At 38.0% G+C, this 15127-nt stretch overlaps 1 protein-coding gene across 2 annotated transcripts; it reads left to right on the top strand.

Annotated features, from left to right (window-relative positions):
• The first annotated feature begins 2068 nt into the window (after positions 1-2068).
• BDH2 (3-hydroxybutyrate dehydrogenase 2) lies at positions 2069-14651 on the top strand. Of its 2 annotated transcripts, none has more exons than XM_041424531.1 (10): positions 2069-2167; positions 3531-3611; positions 5104-5182; positions 7074-7170; positions 7715-7823; positions 8998-9058; positions 9725-9838; positions 10363-10421; positions 11127-11219; positions 12413-14651. In XM_041424531.1, exons 2-10 carry the CDS (start codon positions 3540-3542, stop codon positions 12464-12466), a joined length of 738 nt encoding a protein of 245 aa, XP_041280465.1. In that variant the 5' UTR covers positions 2069-2167; positions 3531-3539; the 3' UTR covers positions 12467-14651. The 2 variants fall into 2 exon arrangements, with proteins under 2 accessions (XP_041280465.1, XP_041280466.1); XM_041424532.1 differs by having other exon boundaries at positions 2083-2135.
• The last annotated feature ends 476 nt before the right edge of the window (positions 14652-15127 follow it).

Raw genomic sequence — 15127 nt, 5'->3', positions numbered from 1 at the left:
TAATAAAATTTGTTATGTTAAATATGTAAAAATGGTTTTGCTGTTCAATTGTGCTATGACCCAAGGATGCTGACTGCAACATTCGGTGTCCAAATGTTACCAAATGACTGTCTTTTATACTGATTTCATCACTTCCATCATTATTATTCTTCTTGTCTCCGTCCTCTATAACCTTCTGCAGCAATTATTTGTGCAGAAGTTTACTGTTGTCAGAGTTTTTAATTTGAGTCTATCAGAAAATGGTTCAAGTCTAAAACATAGATCCTCCTCCCTTTCCTTTTCCTCTGTGCCCTTCACTGCCAACTAAACAGGAATTTATCCTGTGATCAACTCCATTAACGATGAAATCATCATCATGAGATGAGGAAGTCATACCTAAAGAAGATACCTGCATCAAAAGCATCATCTTTATTTTATAGGAATAAATCTCTGTGATGCTAGGCCCTGTTTGGGTCACCCAAACTGACAAGCACATGGCTACACTGACATATTCCCGAGCATTCAGCAGTTACTGGAATTGGGGAGTCACACAAGGACATTATATACCTGATGGTGGAGGTACCTCTTTAGTAAAGAGCCAACCTTCCATTTACTTTGAATGGCTGAAAACTGCCAACCACTGTACCTACTAAGAAGTTGCAAGGATTTATCTCAATCTTTGGCCTGGAATGTGTTTTGGGAAGTTTTTACAGGCATGATGAGCCTTTAAAAATATACAAGTTCTAAATACTGTTACAGAGTTGGGTGCTGCAATGTCTTCTTTCTGACCACAGCCACAGGTATTTATTTTCTGACAGGGATAAATGCAAAGTGCTGGTGGGTCTGTGGTGGTTTTTCTTTTTTTTTCTTTTTTTTTTTTTTTTGTTGGGGGGGGTTGTTGGTGGTTTTTTTTTTTTTTTTTTTTTCTTTTTTTTTTTTTTTTGAGGTCAGTTGGAAGTTTTCTGGGTTTGTTTTGGTTTTTTTTTTTTGTTTTTTTTTTTTTTTTTTTTTTTTGGGGGTTGGGGGATTTTTTGGGGTTTTTTTTTTTTTTTTTTTTTTTTGGGGGTTGGGGGATTTTTTGGGGTTTTTTTTTTTTTTTTTTTTTTTTGAGGTCGGTTAGAAGTTTTCTGGGTTTGTTTTGGGTTGGTTTTTTTGTTTTTTTTTTTTTTTGTTTGGTTTGTTACTTTATTTCCCACTATGATGAACGAGGTTTCCTTTGGCCACCAGCATTTTGGTGTTCTAATAAATCAGTTAGACTGGTTTTTTTTCTTCTTCCAGAATCACAAAGAAGGTGTATATATAGATCTACCTCTTCTATACACAATTTCCATTGGTTTTTTTGTTAATTATTACTTGCTTGGAACAACTAGGTTTGGTGATTTTTCTGGTGACTGAACTAAAAAAGGCAGAAACTTATTGCTACAAGTGGCTGAATTCAGGTGGCAAAAGCTTAGGGGCAGAGGGATAAATGCTTTTAGCAAATAAAGTCATTACAGGTTTGTTTACGGGAGCTGATTTAGAAAGCCTTAAAAGCTATCATAGTTTAGCAGAAAGGCAGGATAAACTGAACTTTTGTGCATGTGTGTCCCAGTTTATCCACAGAAGTGGCTTTTCTGAGAACTAACTGATGTTTAGACAGGACACCAAAATTCCTTAATAATACTATCAGGCAGCCTTAAGCCTAGTGTGAGCTTATAGCCAAATTAGTTTGTCCTAGAATTCTGCAGTCTAATGGTATTAATTCTGCTTTAACATATGCAAGTTAAACCACTAGAAACAAAAGATACGTTGGTCAATATATAGTTTAACAACAACAAAAAATAGTCACATAAGTTTTGTCCTGATTTGGAATTTGATAGTTTACATTGCGAAAAGATATTGCTTGGAAAAACAGGTTTGTGGCCTTCTGGTGGGAATCCTCCTGGTCTCTTGAATTCCTCTTGTAAGAGAGTCAGCTAATATTGGTGATACTTTTGTGTCCTTTCCTGTGCAGGAGAAAAATTGCACTTTTTTAAAACCTTGAGTTTCACTAGGTGGCAGCATCTCAATGTTTCAACAGGAAATTACGTTTGTGTAGAGAAACTTAGCAGTTGGACTACAAATCCCAACAAGCACAGGAAAAAAAAACTGTAGAGCTTCCTTTTGTACAAGGGTCGGTAAATATAACAAAGCTGTTTGAGATCTCTCGGTGAGTGACTGTAATAACATTTATTTCTAAATGCTTCATAGAATCAGTATGGCAAATGTTCATAAAACCTGATTGCTGGATTGAAAAATGTATTTATAATGCATTTTGCTTCCCACGTGTTAAGGTGATTTGGGGAAGTACTTGAACTGATCCAGGTGGCTTTTGGAAAGAAAAGAATTTTTCTATTACGTTGCTTCAGAAGTCTAATTTGTTGAATCTGTAACCTTCATGAAAATGGTTTTGCTGCAACTGTTGTCAGGAAAAACATCTAACAAAACAATTTCTGATCAACAAAAGAGAAAAGAATATTTGATTCAAGAAGTAGTGCACTGAATTTGACTCAGTAATGTGAGTCACAGCATGGATTTGAGCATCTCTAGAGGACAGCACTGGTTGCTAACATGGGGAAGATTATGGCACCTTTATTTTAACTTCCCAGTGAAGTACTTGGTGTGTTGGATTTATGCATATATTTCGTTCTTATGACACATTTCTACACCCGTATCTACCAAGTTGCTTGGAGGATTATGAGAATGCAGAAGTTCTGCTTATGGGGAACCCAATTAACAAACTCCAGATGCTATGCTGTGACTAGAACAGGGGGACCTCACTTCTTAGGAAGTTCTTTGAGACTTGGTATTTGTTTTCACTTGTTTGACTGCATTTTTGCATGCTGTATTTTGTTAAACCTAACACAGCACTTGAACAGGGCTGTATTCTGCCTTTTGGCTGAATTCCACCCACACTAAGGTAGCAGCTCCTAGAGGTTCCCTACTGCCCCAAAAACAGTGTTCCCTGAGAACAGGGAACAAGAGGCAAGACTGGGGGCTTCATTCCCCCACACTTTCCTGCTTTACTGGGGCTGGGAGCCTGGTAGCTGGAAAATTCCTAAGACAACTGAAGGCAGATAGGAAAGCCAGGGCATTGTGCGGAATGTATTGCAGTCTAGGACATGAAAAAGTTTGTAGAGAAACAGAAGACTGACCTGCTTTCTGAGAATACCATTGATAGTGGATACACTAGATTAAGAATTATTGTACTGCTGTTTCATCCTGGATTTTTTTTTTCACATTTAAGAAAAAATAAAATCCAATTTCTGTTATAATGAAGCTTAACTTCTGAGCTCAACTGCCTTTCGACTTCTTGAGATCCTTTACGTACAACTAAAAAAAAACAGAAGGGGCAGCCCTGCCTTTCAGAACCCTGGAAAACTGAGGGTCACACGGCAGGCAAACAGGACAATTGTGATGGCAGAGGTACACCCTGGATTGTGTCTAGTTTTGGGAATGTGTTTGCATCTGATTCCTGGGGGTGGTGTTAGCTTATCTTTGTTAAACGTCTGTGCCATCCCGTGCCTGCGCAGGTCAGCACCATGGGGCGGCTGGACGGGAAGATCATCCTGGTGTCTGCGGCGGCACAGGGCATTGGCCGAGCAGCTGCTATTGTAAGTTGGAAAATGTTCTGCTGTGCGAGGTCTCTCATTCTAGCTTGTCCAGTGACATCTGCACCAAACCAGTTCTTGAATTTATGAACCATAGATGAGGCCAGGACTACACAGTGAAAAAATCAGGGAATAATGTAGCCACTATGCTGTATCATGCAGGCTTTGTGCTGTTTAATTTTATTAAAATCTTCAGCTCTGAGTGGAGATGTTAGACAAGGATAAGAACAAGATTTGAGGACAGCTGCATCTGCTTTTCTAACAATATATGGTTGGTACTGCCTGTACCTTTTTTTCAGCATCTCTCTTGCTTTGTTCTGGGAGAAAATTAGAGATAATAGAGGGAATGTTTCCTGGTCTAAGGCTGGATACTGTGAGGATCCCCTACAGTAAAGCCATGACTGACATAACCAAGTTCACATGATACTAACACATTGTTTACAATGAGCAGCTGTAAGAAGCCCTCTACAAGTTTTATTTCATTACTGATAAACAGAATTCAAGGTACGTATTAACTCTCCAGTTAGCTCATAACTCCTTTTGACCAGTTCTTCTCCTGCTACTTCTCTTTTCCATGGCAAATAAAAAACCCAGTAGAGTTATCTTGTTATTTCTGTAATGTAATTAAGAGCTCAGGAAAAGCTCCTGTAGCATTTTCCCCAGAGTGGTTGGTTTCTCATGTGTGTGGTTGAGAACACAGAAGACTGCTGATCTTGGCTCTTACATGAATCGCTCACTCCAAGGAGCAGGTAATCCTCCTGATGGTTTCACTTTGTAAACACCCAACCAGCCATGGAAGCCTGGTATGTTTAATGTCACTATCCTCTTAAGCTGCACTTGGGACACCTATTTTGAAGATAAGGGACTACAGTCCAAGATGTCAGAATACTTTTGGCAGACTTTGTTAGATGTTGATTTATCAGTAATCACAATAAAAAGAAAGAGGCTTTTGAGGAGACCATCAAGAATGAAGCAATGTCTCTGGTTAAATATCAGAAGTCATGCTGCTTTTAATATTGTTCTATTCCAATTACTTGGATACAAAGGATTTCGTTAAAAAAAATCCTTGTTTATGACTTCTGCCTTTACCTGTCAAATTTTGTAACTTTAAATTTAAATCTAACAATAGCTTTAAATTAGATTGAAATTAGTGAGATTTCAATCTTAACAATACAGACAATTCTAGCCCTGTTGCTAATTACTAGTGCAGCTAATAAGGGAAATAATAATATCCATTATCTTAGTCTGGTTACTGTTCTTACACTTCATTTATAGGTTCCTTCCTTTAGGGAAAACACCTTAAATCTGGCTTATCACACAAAGTTACATTGTTGTGTGCAACTCCCTGATATGCCCAGGATGAAAACTGAGAGATCAGCTGCCTTCAGCTTGGCTTGGCTTCTATTTCAAGCCAAAAAGCACTGGAAAAGAAAACAGATTTTATTTCTGGTATGACCTGGAATATCTAAATACAAACTGCTTCTGTGTTCTCCAGGCTTTTGCGAAAGAAGGAGCCAAAGTCATTGCTACAGACATCAATGAGTCTAAACTGCAAGAACTGGGGAAATATCCAGGTAAATGGCCCTACAGCAGGCGTTAGTTCAGCTCTTACAAGTTTTGTGTAGGCTGGCTGAGATATATTTTGAGGATAGGAAAGCTTGAAAAAGACAGGAAAAAAAGAAAATATCCCGACTTGTTCTTTCAATGTTTGCATCATTTTATGCTGTGGTGTGAAAGAACAGATTTGGCGCGTAAAATATTGCAACATCAGCATATCAGAGTATGATTCCAGACATGTGGAATAACTGATTTTCTTGTGTCACAGAAGTTGATGTTTGCTAGAATAGCACCCATTTCAGTCACCTTTTGGCTTCACTAGGCTGATTATCAAGTGCATCACTCTGGAAGGCATAGAATGCTTTTTTCTCTGGTCAAGAGAACATCCCACTATACAAAAAGGTAGACCTAGTGTCTTGTGTTTCTATGGTCCTTGCTTGGCTTGTCCTTTTAATGCATTCCTTACTGTCCGGTAGAATCCATATGTCTTCAGAAATTTAATTCTAGCAACACTAGATACGCCTGTTCTGTTGGTACAAATGTTCAGGCCTGAAAGATGTTTTTGTACTGCCACCACAGGAACGTGCTTCAAGAAGCAGGTTTTGCACAGGTGTCTTTCTAATCGCAAGTGCGATATTACGTTAAAAAGTATTTTTTCAATATTGAAATAAAAATAAGACTTGGATATAGCTTACAGCTGACAATGCTTCTAACTTGATTTGAGAGAAGCAAGTGGATTTAAAGAATTCCTACTAAAGGCTGACAGTAAAATACACAAAACCACAGCTGGCACAGCTTTTAGCATGAATATCAGACTGCCAACTGGAGCTCACAACGAGCAATGCCTTTGTAATTGTTTGGGAACTTGAGGGCTTTTCAGGTTCCTTCTGAGGGTATTTGGGAAAACGTTACATTTTTTTCCTCTGCTACTATGCTCACAAGGAAAGAAATAATTTTCCATGTACTCAGAGCCATTTCCATGCTTTAGACATATGATTAGTCAATCTATAATACCTCAAGACTTGGCACTTTGAGGTCTTTGAATTGTGTCCAGGAGAGGTAATTCCAGTGTGATGTTAATCACCAGCCTGTAGTCTGAGCGAACACACAAATCTCTTCAAAAGTGTCTCTATCATTTAATTAAGGCACAGAAAGCCTTTTCATGGGCTTGTTGCTTTGGTTTCAAAAAACCCATGTTTTTTTCCATTTCAAATCAAATTCTCCTTTGACAACACTTGGATGCTTTACAGACAGCTTTCCAGTGTTTCATGGAATCATATCAGCTGGGTTAGGCTTTGGGAGGTCGTGTAGTTCCATCTAGTGCTCAAGGTGGCACTGGTTAGAGCAGGTTGCTCAAGGCTGTGTTTAATTAAGTTCTGAACATCTCTAAGGTTGGAATTTCCTCTGCAGGACCCTGTTCCAGTGTGACTGCCCTCATGATTTTAATAGTTTATGCAAAATAATTTCTCCTTATTAATTAAATTATATAAAGCTCATTTATAATGTCATCAACTACGCATGAGAATGTGGCATGTAATGGCACTGCAAGACACAAGTAACTAGTTCCAGTTGTTATTCTATGATAATGAGCATGAAAGTTCATTATGATTATATAGGTTCTGTAATTCTTCTGTGTAAGAGTATAGTGGAATTCAAATTTATGTGGAATGTTTTTATGGTAAATTAAGCTAGCTCATCTGCTTGCCATGCTATATAGCAATTAAAAGAGTTGATAATTTTAATTCTTTCCTGAAATTTTAAATAGCATGGTATGCTGTCCCAGATGAACTGCTGCATTAACTTAATGATTGAGTGAATTGAACTGTAAGTGCTATCCTCAGCACCTCAGAAAAATACTCAGCTAATCCTTAATAAAACACATTGAAACAAATGCTCTCTTTTTTCTAGGCATTCAAATACGGGTTCTGGATGTCACCAAAAAGGAGCAGATTGAAAATCTGGCCAAGGAGATTGAAAAGATTGACGTCCTCTGTAATGTTGCAGGGTAACCAAATTCTCTTTGCTACTACTATTTTTCCAGTTTTCCCTGTCCTCCAGGACTACTTTCTATGACTTCAATACATTTTATTTGTTATGTTTTAATGGATTTTATACTCTTAATACAAACCATCATGTGTTTTCATCAAAACTGACCTTTTTTTGCACAGCCACATAACCCAGGCCAAGATAGAACAGCTCTGGAACTTATATTTTCCTCACTCTATGGGTACCCTGTCTTGATGGCTTTGGCCCTTCTAGCACAACAGTAAACAAAGCCTGACAGTCTGATAGCGCTCTTTTCTTTTTTCTTTTTTTTTTTTTTTTTCTTTTTTGGTTCTTCTATTGTCATAATTTTGTTGCACTTATTGAGTCTGCTTTGTGTCCTTGATACTTATCTGAAGAAATACACTGCTTCTTGCATTCTTCAAAGGAGCTCTTATCCCCCTCTTTTCAAGGTTGGAGAAGTTAATTGCTACGAAACAGTGGTGGGGAAAGGGCTGTAAAAATGTAAACCACAGCCAGTAATCCACTTCATGCACTCATTCTAGGTTTGTTCATCATGGAACCATTCTGGAGTGTGAGGAGCAAGACTGGGACTTCACAATGAACCTCAATGTTCGCAGCATGTACCTAATGATCAAGACATTCCTTCCAAAGGCAAGGCTTGGCTGCCCATGACATTTAGTCTCTGCTGCATTGTTTAAAGTGTGAGAGATCAGAGTTGTTGTCACTGTGACAATTTACAAAATACAAGTGTGCCACTTCGGATAGGGGGGCCCTTAGATTACAGTGATCCTACTGTAAAACATTCTCTGCATTGCATAATATTTCAAGTAGACAATTTATCTAAAGGATATGGTAGAGAAGATTTATTTGGGGAGTTGGCCTACGTAAACTTGCTAAAATACTTCAGACTTTATGCAGAGCAGTGATGGAGTCACTGCAATACAGTGCTAATGTATTATACTACAGCACACAGCTGCACAATACCACTGCTACAAAGTATTAATAAATCATATATATTAATATGAATTTTATACAGCTCTGGAGACTCTTGTGAAGAAATTCAGGGCCGCTGATACTAACATGCTGATTTAGAGCATGACAGCTCAATTAATGTAGCAGCTTGAAGATGTTTCTTGGTTTTACATAATCGCTAAGTTTGGGTCTACAAAAATTTGTGGACTGAAAAAGGTGTTTGCATTCCTGTAAATGCAAAGGCTAGATTTGAAAGCTGTGACCGTGACTGGATGACAACTACTCTTGTCAGCATTGTGCCAGTTCTTTTTGCTTGCTTGGTTTGGTTTTTAGTTTGTTTGGGGGTGGGTTTTTTCTTAGCTGAACTTAATTTTCAAAGTTTGGGTTTTTTTTAAACACTTCAGGCATATCAGATTTTAGGATGCTTAAAAAGGTCGTAACTTAAGGAAAATTAGTTAAATTCATAGATGCTAGAATGTTGTGCTTCAGTCTTCTCCAAAATGAGAAGTTTCAGTGTGATCATTGAGTTGCTGCATTGGTAGATGGCATGGGCAGATGTCTGTGTGGTGTAACCTACTGTCGTGACAGAGGGCGATGACTGAGAGGTGGCAACCCAAGAAAAACATCCTTTCCTGGCATCGTTTTCAATCCTGACATGGCTCAGGGAATGAGGGAGAATTTCAGATTCTGCTTTACTGCTCCACTCAATGGCACCTACCCATGCCAACTGAGCTGTGTTGCCCTCTGTATCAGGCGCATGTAGGGCTGTTCTGTGAGCTGTTGTGGGCTGTTTTGCTGAACCTGCAGATGACAAAATAGTTTGCTTTTGAGTGACATAAGTACTCTTTTGCAGATGTTTAAACAGAAATCTGGAAATATTATCAATATGTCTTCTGTGGCATCCAGTATCAAAGGTCAGTAGCTTGCTAGAGTTCCTTATGTAAATCTTTAAGGTGATGGATATATGATATAAATATTGTGCAACTTCGAACTTAGAGGACATTCTAAATTCAAAGCTGTTTCTAAATCCTGGGGAGGGACCAGTTAGGGAAAAAAAAGTGAACGCATTCAACTCAAACATAAATGCAAGGACACAGATGGAAAATTGTGGAAACTCCAAGATTCTTACCTCTGAGCTTTTTGAATGTTTTGTAGCATCCTTTTCACCAGTATTTATTAACTAAAAAGATATTACTACCAGTGATGTGTTGGTACTTATGTTTTTCAGAGATATAATGAAGAAATTACAATTACATAAGTGCTGTGACTATTCTTGCAAAAGAAGCCTGATCATGACTAACAGATGGATTTCTGCTGTTCCTAAATCTTTGCTGCTTCTTATGTTTGCTAGACTAGTCCCCAGACTTACACTGTTGAAAGATTGTGTGCTTTCCTCTGGCGTATACCTGAGCAGAATTCTGGCAGTTGGCATTCCAGCTAGCCTGCCCTTATGGAGAGGCTACATCTGCTACAGGAAATGCTGGAGTCCAGAAGCAGGTGCATATTGAACAATCTTGGCTCTTTCTTTTTTTCCTTTTTAACTCTGTTTCTGTGCTGCCTTGACACGGACCTTCTGTTAGGAGTTGTGAACAGGTGTGTCTACAGTACTTCAAAGGCAGCAGTTATTGGGCTAACAAAGGCTGTGGCTGCCGATTTCATTGAACAAGGCATCAGATGCAACTGCATATGTCCTGGTAAGTGTTCTTACATTATCTTGTGATCTAGGAGCAGATGCTAGAAGGCCAGATTGAGTCTGGCTTTTTTAACAAAGAACAGACTTGCAAGTGGTAACTGAAGTTATCAGCAGTCTGCAAGAACAGAGCATGCTTGAAAGGCTTAATACAGAAAAGTTACTATTCTGTGGTTAAACTGGCTGTTTAGTCTGATTAACCTACTATCTGCACTTTATATATACAATATACAGTATTTGAATGGGGTTTTTTCAAAGATGCAGTCTCAGAAGTTAGAAGCAAGCAAGAGCTAGCTAACAGTCTGACCATTGTTTAACCATACAAAAAGTATTGAATGTAATTCTCACAACTCTTGCCTTCCACGGAAATTTAAAATTCTGTGCTCTATTGGTGGCTTTGCAGTCTTTCTCTTCAATTATATTACAAAGTTACACATAGGTGTTAAGACATACAAATAGAACAAATAAACTTTTGTTGTGATTGCTGATGCTGTTAATTTTTAACACTGAATTTAAAATTTTGCTTAGGAACTGTTGACACACCATCTTTACAGGAAAGAATCCAAGCCCGGCCTAACCCAGAACAGGTGAGAAAGCAATTTATTAGCTTGGTCGTATGTTTAACCTTCTTTTAAAAAAGAATATATAGCTACACTTCTGCCCATATTCAAGAATGTCCTCAATTTCAGAGTACTGTGGATAACTTAACATTGCTGTCTCCTTTGAAAGTGTGGTCAGCTTGAACTCGAGACAGAAGCCTTATGGCCAGACCAGAACTGAAGCCTCAGAAGGATAATATTGCTTAGAGAATGCAGAGGGGCTCTCATCCACTTGGAAGCAACTCCAAGTGTTGGTTACAGTGTCCAGTGCAAAAGCAGAGGACATCTTCTATGGTGGCATGTGTCAGCCACAAGGTAGTGTAAAAACAGTACAGACAGAGCATTCTGGTCTAAGCATTTCCAGATGATTTGGGATGCTTAACCATCCTTATTGGATAATGGCAAGTTCTCATTTGAAGGACATGGGAATATCTGCCACCAGAGGAAGAAGGATTTTATGTTGGCTTTATTCTGGAACCAGAGATTTAGCTGCTTTCTAAAAGTCATGTAATTTTTTTCAAACCCAAATCCACATTCCTGTTGGTTTTATGTTTTTCCAGCTTTAATTCCCTACTTAGTGCACTAAAGGAAGTTATGACTAGAGGCCTGTTTCCAATATTGCTTTGTAGTTGTCAATAGGTAAAAATAACTGGTTTTATATTTCTGGTAAATCAAATGCTCTTGTATATCCAGGCATTGAAGGACTTTCTGGCCAGACAGAAGACTGGCAGGATGGCTACTGCAGAAGAAGTGGCCCATCTCTTTGTGTACTTGGCCTCTGATGAAGTAAGTATAGACAATAAAATGTCCTGACACAGAATCCCATGCTACTTTGCTGCCTCACAGTAGAGAGGGTATTTGTTTCAGGACAATTTGCATTCTCTTTGAGCTGGACTATTACAAAAATTAAAACCAAACTGTGTTCTAACTGAGTTCATCCTGCAATACGAAAGGTATTCTGAATGTTGACAGTGATTGCAAGGCATTATGTATTTGACTGCCACAGCCTGGTGGTTTCATGTCACCCGAGCAAATTGACTGACCCCAGGTCACCCTGAATGGTGAATAAAATGAGCTTGTCAGCTTTACCAAGCTTGCACCATGGCTAGATCATGCTTTAAGGAGGCAGAATTAGTAGAGCTACTGGACATTTTAGCTAATGCTCAGGGGGAATCTGCCATCCCAGCATAAGGAAAACAACAGACTCACTGTGGTTGTTACACACCAGACTCCTGAAGACCACTGCAAACAGCACCAGCACTAATGAGCACACACCAACGTTATTTCAGCTGCTATACATTTACTGAGGCTAAAAACTGGACTGGATTTGTCTGGGTGTGTCCAGCAGTCCTAATGTCCATGTCAAAGTACTTCAGTGGATTTAGCTCAGTATTAATGTTGCTATCTATCAGTAGTCTGTTTCTCAGTTTCATCTTGGTTTTAGTATTTCCATAATGCTAATAATTTTTTCCAGTCTGCTCAGAGGGTTTTCAATTGTGTGTAAACAATTCCGTTTTTCCAATGTATTCAGCAGTGACATGAAGAATGTCAACAGCTCAGCTGCGTACTCCACTATCCATATAATCTTAAGTTTTTAGTTAGGTCCCATTATAATAATTGGCTGACCTGGTCAGATTCTGCTCAGCTGAACAGACCTAATAACATCACAGTGTGAGGTATTTACTCCTGCAGGTAAGATATCTAAAGTCTAGCTTTTGTAAATTTGTAATCTCAGGATGCATTCTCATCTTAATGCTGCTAGTAATACTTTTGCCACACTTCCTTGAGTTAAGTAAAAGGCTTCAATTTCTATGTTTGTCTCTATTTAGATATTATATTACTTACTCAGGTATTTTTGTAAAACAAAAAAAAAAGTGTATAAAAAGACAGCATATTTTTTTAATTTAAGAAAGTGTTTTTCTGTAATTAATATCTGTGAAAAATTATTTGAAATCATTGTTTATTTTATGTAATTTCAGTCTGCCTATGTGACTGGTAATGAACTAATCATCGATGGAGGATGGAGCTTGTGATTGACTTTACCTGCAAACAGAAATTCATACTATGATGGGCAAAAAATTAGGATGGTGTTTCTTGCAAAGACTGAGATCATGCATGTGATGGCTTTCCAAACAAATTTGCTGCTCTCTCTAGATTGATCTTACTGATTAACTTTTCCTTAAATAGAGAAACACTGGAGTAAAACATACTTCATGTGGCTTCAATTTATAGCAACTCCAAAAACATGAAAGAACAGCAGTTTAATGTTTAAGATTTCAGGAGGCCAAAAATATTATTCACGTTACAAAATCTGTGTTGTGTTTTAAGCAAAGTTTGAGTGAAAGAAATTAACTGTTATCTTTATTCTCATCTTACAAGGTATTTGGAAATTAAATACTCACAATTAGATTTTCATGTACAGGAACAACTATGCAAGGGCAATACTCTAGCAGGTATAGATGGGGGTATATGTGAGAGGAGTATTCTTAAATACATGGGTGGATCTTCATGAATATGCTTGTCTTGTAGCACAAAAGCAAAAGGAATGGGTTTTATCACTCTAGATAGAGCCAATATATTTGTCTCCAAAATGATGTACTAGTATTGGACAAATTCTGTAAAATGTGTTGCTAGGTGCTGCACTTTGGTGCTCTATGCCTTATTCTCAAGTACCAATACAGCTCACACTAAAGCACAAAGAAAATTTCTCTGAAAAGGACTGCTTCTACAAGAATCAAGAATATGTGCTGATGTTTTTTATTGTGATAGCACAATATGGTTGCTTTGATTCATGAAATAGAAACATATTATTGTCAAGTTTCATACTCCGGGAAAAAACATAGGTCCTGACCCAGAGATGTAGGGCAATGAATAACCTGAATTCACAAAGCATTTGTTTTGCTAACATACTGCTTGAAACCAACATGAATTACATGGTCTGGCTGCCTGTAAGTATGGTTACCTTTAACACAGCTCCATTTATCTAGTTCATAAATGAAACTCTATGTAATTTAATACATATCTTCATATACATTATATACATATATATGTGAGGGAGGAATTAAAGACTAAATGCTACCGAATATGATTCATCAGTAATCAAAGCACAGGAAAAATGTACAATATTGTGTGTCTGTTTCTGTAAGAACAACTGCCATGTTTATAAAACAATTGTTTAAGCTTTTCAGTATCACCTAAAGCATTAATATAACTTAGTTGATTTCAAGATAATGAAATGCATCTAGTTAAAATCTGGCCTCTTATTTTAAAATAATTGTATGTAAATCTAGATTTTACAAATGAAAAAACTATTGTGGCTGTTGACTTCATTGGGCTCATTATGGGCTTAACGTTTACCTTTAATAATGGTTGGAGCATTCTGACCTTGTGTAGTTTGTTTATGGGGCTTTAGAGAATCTAATATTACAATCAAGTGACCCTGGCAGCCAAGCAGGATCAAGCTGGGGCACAAATCCATAGTTATCCAAAATTGCTCCCAAAATGTTCACTGAAATAAATTCAAATATCAAAAAATTGAGGCTGGCAGAACATTATTTCAATGGTTTCAGAGTTCAATATGAAGGCCAAAGTCCTCCTTTTGTAGTAGGTGCAGAAGGCTTACCTTGAAAAGGGAAAATTTCCCCACTGCAGTAACACAGGGAACAAACATGTACTGTGAAAATACAATTAAGAATCTGAGAGAAAATCATTATACTTATTACACATTGCCCATCATTACTTAACCTTTAACTCACTTAGTAGAGCTGCTGCTCAAAAACGGCTGCTCTGTTGTTGTCAAAGCACTTGTGCAAGAAAATAAGTACCACTTGCCTTTAAATTGCATTGAAGGCACAAAGAGCATTTTTTAGTGGTAGACCAAATATCTGGTGGACAAGAAAAGTAAAAATCAGTAGAGTTTGCTGCCTCTTGCCTTATTAGCAGTGCTTTTCATGGAGGTGTTAACAGTTGCAACTTTGAAATGTGTTCCAATGTCATGAGGTTTTTCAGCAGACTTGCAGGAATTATTAAAGGAAAATGCTTCTTAATGCTCTCATGACCTAATTCCATGGTCTGTTTTTAATGGAACTGGGTAATTCTCTTTGTTTTCCTTCCACCCCAGTGATAATATAAAGAGGCTTTTTGACTTTTCAGATTCTAGGTCAAAGTTGTCTCTTGTGGGGGAGAGAGGAATAGACTTCCCTGATTCCGAGTCCTTCTGAAAAATTTAATCTGATCAAAAAATTATTTCGTTTTCCCTTGGATTTGTAGTCAGTTTTGTTCTGTGTGATGACACCAGGAGCAAAGCATGTGTGGCATTTGACTTTCACATGGACTCAGTGCAGCTGGCAAACTTAGGGTTGAGAAAAAGATCTGTCTTTCCTCATGTGCACTTACAAATTAGGTGGATGACTTGCTTTATCAAGTCGGGATGGGAACAACATAAATATGCAAATTGTGTTTGTTTTGGGGTGGTTTTGGGGATTGGTTGGTTGGATTTGTTTTTTTAAAATTTCTCCTGCCTGCCCCAGTGTGTTTGGTCTGTGTGCACCCGGAGCAGAATCAGCAACAGCTCCTCACCCTTTCCTTGCACCTCATCTCCAATTTCTCCGGTGCTGTAGTCTGGGTTAAGGATGGTGTGTAGCTTCCCTGTGCATCTTCCCACAGCCATGGGAAAGGCAGCACAGAAAGATGCA

This window comes from Onychostruthus taczanowskii, unplaced genomic scaffold (genome assembly GCF_017590055.1).
Source record: "Onychostruthus taczanowskii isolate IOZ18803 unplaced genomic scaffold, ASM1759005v1 scaffold82, whole genome shotgun sequence".
Classification (NCBI taxonomy): domain Eukaryota; kingdom Metazoa; phylum Chordata; class Aves; order Passeriformes; family Passeridae; genus Onychostruthus; species Onychostruthus taczanowskii.
This window is presented reverse-complemented; position numbering and strand designations above follow the sequence as displayed.

Excerpts from the sequence above, each read along its gene's own strand:
- BDH2 (XM_041424531.1), top strand. The coding sequence starts at position 3,540 with ATGGGGCGGCTGGACGGGAAGATCATCCTGGTGTCTGCGGCGGCACAG. Across the intron at positions 5,183-7,073 it reads AGAACTGGGGAAATATCCAG|GCATTCAAATACGGGTTCTG; the intron begins GTAAATGGCCCT and ends TCTTTTTTCTAG. Across the intron at positions 10,422-11,126 it reads CCCGGCCTAACCCAGAACAG|GCATTGAAGGACTTTCTGGC; the intron begins GTGAGAAAGCAA and ends TTGTATATCCAG.